The 9,523-nt window shown below is 43.4% G+C and overlaps 2 protein-coding genes across 7 annotated transcripts; one reads left to right on the top strand and one right to left on the bottom strand.

Moving 5' to 3' along the window:
• The first annotated feature begins 284 nt into the window (after positions 1 to 284).
• Positions 285 to 4,908, top strand: LOC123401819 (FGGY carbohydrate kinase domain-containing protein). 2 transcript variants are annotated; one of them, XM_045095668.1, is made up of 15 exons: positions 285 to 447; positions 886 to 965; positions 1,053 to 1,170; positions 1,285 to 1,463; positions 1,905 to 1,987; positions 2,075 to 2,259; positions 2,358 to 2,419; positions 2,614 to 2,722; positions 2,804 to 2,923; positions 3,049 to 3,168; positions 3,252 to 3,372; positions 3,880 to 4,036; positions 4,121 to 4,193; positions 4,280 to 4,407; positions 4,581 to 4,908. In XM_045095668.1, the coding sequence occupies exons 1-15, from the start codon at positions 390 to 392 to the stop codon at positions 4,701 to 4,703; spliced, it is 1,716 nt and encodes a 571-aa protein (XP_044951603.1). In that variant the 5' UTR covers positions 285 to 389; the 3' UTR covers positions 4,704 to 4,908. The 2 variants fall into 2 exon arrangements, with proteins under 2 accessions (XP_044951603.1, XP_044951604.1); XM_045095669.1 differs by having other exon boundaries at positions 286 to 447; positions 1,920 to 1,987.
• Positions 4,611 to 8,525, bottom strand: LOC123401821 (CBL-interacting serine/threonine-protein kinase 21). Of its 5 annotated transcripts, none has more exons than XM_045095672.1 (14): positions 7,774 to 8,521; positions 7,610 to 7,672; positions 7,436 to 7,507; positions 7,248 to 7,355; positions 7,019 to 7,090; positions 6,867 to 6,920; positions 6,609 to 6,734; positions 6,428 to 6,517; positions 6,207 to 6,353; positions 5,991 to 6,098; positions 5,761 to 5,865; positions 5,609 to 5,671; positions 5,341 to 5,415; positions 4,611 to 5,264 (listed from the first exon to the last, which is right to left on the bottom strand). In XM_045095672.1, the coding sequence occupies exons 1-14, from the start codon at positions 7,933 to 7,935 to the stop codon at positions 5,142 to 5,144; spliced, it is 1,368 nt and encodes a 455-aa protein (XP_044951607.1). In that variant the 5' UTR covers positions 7,936 to 8,521; the 3' UTR covers positions 4,611 to 5,141. The 5 variants fall into 5 exon arrangements, with proteins under 5 accessions (XP_044951607.1, XP_044951605.1, XP_044951606.1 ...); XM_045095675.1 differs by having other exon boundaries at positions 4,931 to 5,220; positions 7,774 to 8,517; XM_045095670.1 differs by having other exon boundaries at positions 7,436 to 7,672; positions 7,774 to 8,523.
• Between the last annotated feature and the right edge of the window lie 998 nt (positions 8,526 to 9,523).

Genomic DNA, 9,523 nt, shown 5'->3' with positions numbered 1-9,523 from the left:
GCACCATCAACTTTGTTTTTTTTCTACGATCACGTAGATATTTTTTTTATATAAATTTTATTTTTTGTTGCAAATGTTGAAAAAATTGCTGCATCACGTCGAAATTTTGCTGCATCGGGGAAAAAAATGTTGCATAGGGATCCAACGATACGGACGAGCGGGGTTGGTAGATCGGTGCAGACGCGCGGGTTGATGGATTGTGCGGGCCCGAGCGCGGCCGGCCGAAAGCCCGCGCACAGCACTCCCCAACTATTATTCACTTCTCAGCCTCTCGGGGTGCAAAATTTGCTCTGACAACTGGGCCAGCGCAAACGGATCAGATCAAACGCACGCGACGCAGGCCACGCCCACGTGGACGCTCCCCGCCTCCGCTCGTCGCCGCCGGCAGCATGTCCCACGGCGGTGTCTTCCTCGGCGTCGACGTCGGCACTGGGAGCGCTCGCGCAGGCTCGTCACCCTCTGAATCCTTTCATCCAACGGCCCTCCCTTTTTCTTGACTATTTTTTACTAGGTAGACTTCGGCTGTTTCTTGATTCGCGAGTAGGCTAGCACTAGCACTGCTGCTTCTGTGGCGAAGCAACTCTTATATTCTGGAGGAAATTTCACATCCGAGGATTTCTTTTTAATTACTCAAGAGTATTACTAGTTGTCCACTCAGAGTGACGAACTAAATGTTGTTTTCATGGGAGGAGCTGTGCTGTTCCTGTAGTTCTCCCTCAATCGTTCTCTCGGATGTGATGAAGGGTAATTTAAGTTAGGTGTGAACAGAGCATTCTTGACACTGGGCATACCCGGCCTTGAGAAAGCCAGAAAGGAGTTCATTCTTGGCAGGCGTAGCAGGTAATTAGGTTGGTGTTATTGATTCTTTGTTGGCTGTTGATGCAGGTGTCTTCGATGAGAAGGGTAAGCTGCTGGGTTCAGCGAGCAGCCCGATACAGATATGGAAAGAGAAAGATTGCATCGAGGTTAGTAACCTCTGATCCGTTTAGTGTATTGCATGATTTTCAAATGAATCAAGTAACACCTTGCTAATTCTGGGCGGTGCACACCAGCAATCATCGACAGATATCTGGCTTGCGGTGTGCACTGCTGTAAAATCTGCGTGCTCGCTTGCAAATGTCGCAGCTGAGGATGTCGCTGGCCTTGGATTCGCCGCTACTTGCTCCCTTGGTTTGCCCTGTTCTCCATATGAGCTGTTTGAGTTGACTTCCGAATGGGAAGTGTTGTGTCTTCAGGTGACTCGGAATTCACCGACTTGATAATAACATAGTGTGTTGCTTGCAGTTGCTGTTGATGCTGATGGTTCCCCTGTTTCGGTTTCTTGGAGTGCTGATGCAAGAAGGAACATCATCGTGTGGATGGACCATAGGGCTGTTGACCAGGCTGATCGAATTAATGCTCGCAATTCACCGGTATTGCAGTACTGTGGTGGGGGCGTATCTCCAGAAATGCAAGCTCCAAAGGTATCTGCTTCTCTTTTCATGCAATATGGTTTGCATCATGATTGTGCTAACTCTTGACTTCCTGATTCATGATTTTTAAAAGAATATGAGCATGCTGTTGGAAATGTCAATCATTGTGTTTATTGCCTGATAATGGTAATCACACTATGTTTCTGGAAATTTCATTTCCCAGTCTTGGCAAATCAGAATTTTATCATTTTGAAACCTGAAAATCGCAATGTTTACTCTCTGCAACTGGAGATGGTTTGAAGAAATTAACAAACGTGGACATTTTTTAGGAAGTCACTAAAATGATGTTGATTACAGCATGAATATACATAAGTTTGATCTTTCCAAAATATTTTTTATGAGAAAAGTTGTTAAGCAATTAATACCATTGTGTATTGTTTGATTATCTCCCTTGCTAGTATCACTTTTTTTTTACGTTAAAGCATTTTTCAGCTTTTGTGGGTAAAGGAAAATCTGCAAGAGTCCTGGTCTATGGTATGTAGGTGGATGGACCTTAGTGACTGGTTAGCATATAGGTGAGTTTTCACTATCTATGTCTGATTTTGCTGTAAGTTATGCATTGACTTTCATAACATGTTCTGCTTTGGTGGTTCATTTTCTAGAGCAACTGGTGATGACACCCGCAGCTTATGCACAACTGTTTGCAAATGGACATATCTTGGACACGCACACATGGACCAGTGGAAGGAATCAGATTCATGTGATATGCAAGCATGTGGATGGGACGATGTCTTTTGGGAAGAAATAGGCTTGGGAGACCTTGTTGAAGGGAATCGTGCAAAAATAGGTTGAACAATTGTTCATTTCCCCCTTCCGGCATTAAACCAACATGCCATTTATGGTTATTGATTTCCTATTACAACACTACTCTTATGCAACATATAGGACGCAGTGTTGCATTTCCAGGCCATCCTCTAGGTTCTGGTTTGACACCTACTTCTGCAAAGGCAAGCAAAAATAATGTTGCTTTTGATTTGAAATTGCTTTGCTTAAGTTGAATTTATAGTAACTGCGTCATTTATAAACTATGTTGTGACCCATTATGTAGGTTCTTTCTATATACTATTTGTGTCAGCAGAAATGCATCTGCTGTTTATTTTATGTAATTGCCTATTTGATGTTGGTTGAATCCCATTCTCAGGAGTTAGGCTTGCTTCCGGGGACACCTGTTGGAACTTCACTTATTGATGCTCATGCCGGTGGTGTTGGAGTAATGGAAAGTGTGCCAGAGGCAGAATCTAAAGATGACTGTTAGTGTTGATTCATCTGTACTTTTCCTATGGAAACTACTTTATAACTTATTCATTTATAGATGAACATTTTGTTTTCAGTATCTGATGAAGAAGCGATTTGCCGCCGCATGGTCTTGGTCTGTGGGACATCCACATGCCACATGGCTGTTTCAAAGAACAAATTATTTATTCCTGGTGTCTGGGGGCCATTTTGGTCTGGTACAGTTGCCCTCATGTATTTACTTCCGTATATTTATGGCCAGCATCTCTGCTTTATTCCTTGGCTCTCTAGTATCTATCGTGGAACATGTTGGTTGATGCTTATATTGTGATTCAATGTTCAGCGATGATTCCTGAGTATTGGCTCACAGAAGGTGGTCAAAGCGCAACTGGTGCGCTACTTGATTACATTGTCGAAAACCATGCTGCTGCTCCCCTTCTGGCTAATCATGCTGCTTCTCAGAGTAAGTTTCATGTTTGCTCAAGCAGATTATTTATTAGATTGTACCCTGTAAAATGCATGTAATTTTCTTCTGAAAATTTTCAGGTGTGTCCATATTTGAGTTGTTGAACAAGATATTGCTTTCGATGTCACATGAACAAAATATCCCCTTTCTATCTGCCTTGAGTCAAGATATGCATGTCCTTCCAGATTTTCATGGAAACCGGTAAGAAATTTATTATTTTTTTGTGCTTGGAATTCTAGTTATCTAGGTCTTCGTTTCTTTACATTTTTGCAATGTGACACATCAAGATCTCAGACCATCAGACCAAACAAAACAGTCTCATTTTCCTCTCCTGAATCTCAACCAACCGTAGTAGAAAATTTATTTATCTCTGACATATATAGCAACTATTTCACTGCATAGGGTGAAACCAGATGTATTTTGTCAGCTTCTATGTAGCTTGCTTATTAAAGTACTTAACTTCTCTTGCCATTCAAATTAGATGTATGCAGCTACTAACAAATATGACAACATAACACAATCAGTGAGACTCGTTTGTTCCTAGGATATTAAATCTTATACCAGAATGCTGAAATTACAGCTTTATCAGTTGCACACAGTTAATTTGTGACCCCCCCTCCCCCTCTCAATATTTTGGTTAATGTTTTACCTGACACAAAATGACACACTCCTGATGCGGCTGACTCTAATGCTGCTTCTAATGGCCAGGTCCCCTGTTGCTGATCCAAAATCCAAAGGAGTGATTTGTGGCTTGACACTTGATACTAGTGAAAAGCATTTAGCGCTTTTGTACCTAGCAACAATTCAGAGTATTGCGTATGGAACTCGTCATATTGTGGAGCATTGCAATGCTCATGGACACAAGGTGCTTATTTTCGACAAAGGGTTCCGGAGAGTAACTTGGTATATAATTGGATGCCTATAATAATATTTGTTCCATGTATATTAGATCGACACTCTTCTTGCCTGTGGCGGACTCGCAAAGAATTCCTTGTATATTCAAGAGCATGCAGATATCATCGGTATGCCTCCTTTTCGTGCAGTTACCTACTCACTCCTCTTCATCTCCTTTCTTCCCCGCTCTGTGAAATTTATTTGTTCTTTGCAGGATGTCCAATAATACTTCCTAGAGAGAATGAGTCTGTACTTTTAGGTGCTTCTGTTCTGGGTGCTGTTGCTGCAAAGAAGTTTTCGGGTATTCACGATGCAATGAAGTCAATGAATGCAGCTGGAAAGGTATGCCCCAATCCCTCCTATTTAAAATACATGGATTAACTGGCTCCATTTTTTTGCCGTTGGACAACCTAGAGAACATGTCATATTTGTCCATTTTGATTTGCATACATTCTTAATTAGAATCTTCAATATTTCATTTGCTGCTTCTAAACCAAAAGTATTATTTTTTGTAGGTCGTGCATCCATCTTCGGACCCCAGGGTGAAGAAATACCATGATGCCAAATATCAGATATTCAGGTCACTGTATGAGCAACAGCTCTCTCATCGCTCAATCATGATGCAAGCATTGCAGTAGGGCAACGTGATCACTGAGCTGGGTACTTCACTCTTGGTTCCGAATACCCCAGACATGTTGCTATGTTTCCTCGCGTTATGACATGTAAATAAATCCCATTCTGTTATGGAAGCAGTGATACAATAATGCCTATGACTCACAAAAAGTATAAAGAAAATGATCCTCTGTGGTGGAATGGTAATTATATACCACAAAGTTTCTGTTAGATGCTCTGATTCGAATTTCAGTTGTTGAAATGATAGCTCATATTTCCTTCGTGATGGGAAAGAGAGATTGCATCGATTAACCAGGTTAGCATTACAAATCTTCGAGCATCAAGTCCTCGGTGTAAGGGGAGGCTGCCTGCCAACGAAATGGCCTAGTTGTAAGCTCTCCTAGCAGGTTATGCCACCTCGGCTGTTTTGCTCTCTTGACAGAATTAGTCATCCTTTACTCAGACTAGGTTGGTCTCCAAATCAGATGAGCTGCCATGCTGCTGCACCCGCCTCTTGAGCAATCTGCACAGGCTTGTGCAGAACTGCATGCGTTGAATGCAATAGAGTTGCATTGATCATCAGTAAACTGTGCATCACGTTTCCTTGAGATAAGATCAGAATGAAATGAAACAAACAGCATTCGTATTGTCATATTGACATACCTCTTTGTATGCTCTCAGATCACCGCTGGACTTGGACACTTCGACGACGCAGTGTGCTGGTGTCACCTGGATCACCTGCACTTTTCAGATAAGCAAAGTTAGATAGATGACAGCGTGAATCTGTCAGTTTTGAAAATGCCACTTGTAGTGAGGCTAATATTCCAGATCCCACAAGTCAGTGGTGCATCCAGTGACTTTTTTCAAATGGAAAATTTTATGGTATTGATATCTTCAGTGGTAGAAGAGAATACATGGGATGGTACTTCACCTCGGCCGAGAGTGTAAGATCCAGCATGCTTCTTGATAGCAATCTGATGTCCTGAAGCTTCACCTGTGCCAAAATTGAAAACCCTGGATCACAACTTGACCTGTGATGTTCAAGAAGCTGAATTCAAATATTGCCAAGCTCTAGCTAATTACCATGGAGCTGCCCATTCTCCTTGCTGACAAACTCACATCCCGGGCTGCAGCTGTGATTATCTCCAGTGTTTCCTGCACCGAGTGCGGCGAGCCGAGCTTTGTTTTCTAGTGAATGGTGATCATGCATCATCAGCCAAGCCAGCCACCGGAAATTTAGGTACAAGCTAGAGCCATTTGTTGATGTAGGTCAAATACATATGAAACAAATTGGACAGGATATGGTCAGTGACCTGCTCTTGGAAGAGTCCTGACAAGTCGAGATCTCTGCACGTCGCTATCAACCGGAACGCGTTGATGAACTGCTCAGGCTCTGGATTTGCTGCCCCAGCTTCTCTTACCTAGACAAAAGGGAAGTCCTGGCAATTGAAGGTAGGAAATGACTGGTGCAGAGTGAAGGAAATTAATATGTGGATTTGTGTTCCAGAGCAGTGTTTATTTACTCTTACCTCTGTGCTGTGGCTGCCATCACTATTTGTGCCAGTCTCATCAATATCAACACAATCATCACCATAATCACTCTCAGTTCTCCTTACTGATGGATTGTAGCCCTCTTGGAACCACTCGTCATCGAAGATATCATTTATCTTCGCTCTCTACACCACAATTGTAAGATGACCATGCTAGTAATTAAGAACATGTGTTGGTCTAATGCTTCTAATAGGATTACCGTTATAGGAGATGGATCGAGTATCCTCAAGATAATCTTCTTCTGAGGCAGCGTTATCCATTGCGGTAATGCATACTGCGCTCGAGATATCTTTGCGACAATAGTTGTCAGTTGAAACCTCACATCAGCAAGGTGTAATGAAGCGAAAGGCATCATCAGACACTTGGATTTTTGTGCTTACCCTTCTGTACAAGTTTATCAAGCTGCAGTCCTGGAATGGCAGATAACCAGCAAGGAGCTCAAACAGGATCACTCCGCATGACCAGATGTCGGCGGCCGCCCCATCGTAAGTCCTGTGCTGAATCACCTACCAGAGCATCAAAATTTAGAAGTTGGCAATGCAAATTACTGAAACTTTGTGGCATGTACAATGCAACTTTGGGTAGTTAGGCCATGCCATGCTCTTATTTTTGCTGGAGCGCTATGATCTTTCGAATACCTCAGGAGCCACGTAGCATGGAGAGCCGCAAGATGTGGATAGCAACTGCCCTGGCTGGAAGAAAATTAGATGCAAAGTTTCGGAGTTGATCAATCTGAATCATCGACAACTGAAATGAAATGAGCCCATAGCCCTTTGCAAGTTCTTACTACCTTCCGTAGCACGCTGAGGCCAAAATCGGATACCTTGAGATTGCCCTGATTATCTAGCAACAAGTTCTCAGGCTGTTGACACTCTCAAAAGTAGAATGACTCAGTGGTGTGGCAACCATAGACGGAGCGATGATCAAGCAAGAACGCCAACCAGTTCGCATCGTCAGGGATGAAAAAGAGTTTATATCCAAACATGCAGTTATCTACGGGAGAATGGGAATGTATTGACCTTGAGATCCCTGTGAAAGACGCCTCTCCGGTGGCAATAGTCCACAGCATCAATCAGCTGGTAGAAGTACTTCTTCGCTTCCCTCTCATCCAATCTCTTGAGGTAACTCTTAACCAGAAAGAACTCAGAAACCGTAAGGAAAATCAGCTGAACAATAACCGAGAACTGTTACTTGATGAAGGTCTTACTAGCTTGTCGGAGAGCTGCCCTCCCGGAACATACTCCATCACCAGACATATCTTGGTCTTTGTCGCGATCACCTGCGTGAATGTAACCGCAGTAAGGCACGGAAGAGGCTTCAGTCCTGCCAATGCTGCATGCTTGGGCAATGGATGGAATGGTGAAGGAATTTGAGCAGCTACCTCGTGTATCTTGACTATGTTGGGGTGGTTGAGAAGCTTCATCGCGCCGATCTCTCTCTTCACCTTTAACAAGAACAAGCAAAGAGGCCGTCACGGAATGCTCTGCTCCATGGACGGCGGAGCATCGTTCACAGAAACAACAGCCGGGCCGGACACGTAGGTACCTGATACATGAGGTTGTTCCTGAGCACCGTGCTCCTGTCGATGACCTTGACCGCGACGCAGCGGCCAGTCTCGGCGTCGACGGCGAGCCGGACCTTGGCGAAGGCGCCCTCCCCGATGGTCCGGCCGACCCTGTACTTGCCAATGCTCTCCGCCAGCACCATCGTCCTCGACCTCCCGCTGCTCCCCTCCTCGTACCAAGCAAAGCAGCAAACCTTAATCCAGCAGTGGTTTGGCTGGACAGGAATGTGCGCTTGTCCGTGGTGGTAGTGTACGGTGGATGCACTGTGAAACGGAGATCAGGTGAGAAGGCAAGGTGGTTGGGGGGTTTGGAGAGAAAGTGGCCGTGGCAACGTGATTTCCGGGCGCAACTGCCGGTCGCCGTCTGGCCGTCTGCCCTCCCGTCAACGGCGTGCACAACGGCCCGGTAAAAAGGAGAGGCCCTGTGTGCCTCCCTCTCGTCGACGGCGTACATGGTCGGCCGGGCCTCTGGTCATGGAATGGAAGATGCAAGTATTGTGTGCATGCCACTTGCGCTCTTGAATCCCCACGCAAAATAATAGCGGGCAATATTATTATTATTACTACTGTTAATTATTATTATTATTATCATCATCATTATTATATACAGATTTACTAAGGAAAATGATTAACACCCACAGGTGGATTACTTCCAAATAGCAATCGTCTTCATCTTCTACCACGTGTCCATATAGCCTTATGTGTTCACCATGCCCTGTAGAAAACCACCTAAGATAGTTGCAGAGCTTTGACTTGCATGAGCATCTCTTGTTGTGAAAAGACGTATATAAATTTTCACAACAATAGCTTTGTTGCGGAATAATTCTGCAACAACACCGTTGTTGTGAAAATATTTTGCACTTTTGTAAATTTTCTGCAAACAAGACTTTTTTCGCGAAACTTTCTATGACAAGACCTTTTACAAGGAAAAAAAAATGTAACAAGACCTTTGTTGAAAAAAAATCTATGACTTAATCTATGTTGTAAAATTTCTGCAATTTAAGTCATGTTACAAAAAAAATTGTACAACACTATTCGTGTTTTAGAAAAATTTCTCAACACGATCTATGTTGCAATAGTAGAGGGTGATGCTCGGCCACTCAATCCACAAAATCATATGTCTTTCAAGGTGTCGGATCTTTTAAGAAGATCCGTCGGCCGACGCATACCAGCGCCTCCGCCACCTCCCTTGCATGACACACGTTCAAGTGAGGATCCTATATTGTCCTTCGTCGAGCACACTTCTATAAAAGGGACTATGTTTCTGAAACATATACGGTATTGCAATGTTTACAATGGGTCTATATTACAACAAAATATGTGTTGCAAAAAATTCCCGCAACAATATCTCAGTTGCAAAAGAAATGCTACAAAAGCAAAGGTGCAAATTTTTTTTTTTTTGCAACAAAAAAACATTGCAAAAAAAATCTACAACAAGTCCTATGTTGCAGAAATAATTCTGCAACAAAACGCGTGTTGCGGTGATGAAGACATGTTCAGCTCACACGATGCGATAAATCTAACACCTTGCAACCCGTAGCACGTCCCTTAATAAATAAACTAATTAAATAACGGCTGTTAGACTGATGGATCCGCGCTAGGGATCAGCCGGTTGACGCCTAGCGTCCCCAAAAAACAACATCTAGATAAATTTTAGTGATGTCTCAACTAACTCCCTAACCATATGCTCTTGCTGTTAAGATTCGTGTCTTTTTCATTGCTGCCTGCCGT

Source organism: Hordeum vulgare, chromosome 6H (genome assembly GCF_904849725.1).
Source record: "Hordeum vulgare subsp. vulgare chromosome 6H, MorexV3_pseudomolecules_assembly, whole genome shotgun sequence".
In the NCBI taxonomy this organism is placed as follows: domain Eukaryota; kingdom Viridiplantae; phylum Streptophyta; class Magnoliopsida; order Poales; family Poaceae; genus Hordeum; species Hordeum vulgare.
This window is presented reverse-complemented; position numbering and strand designations above follow the sequence as displayed.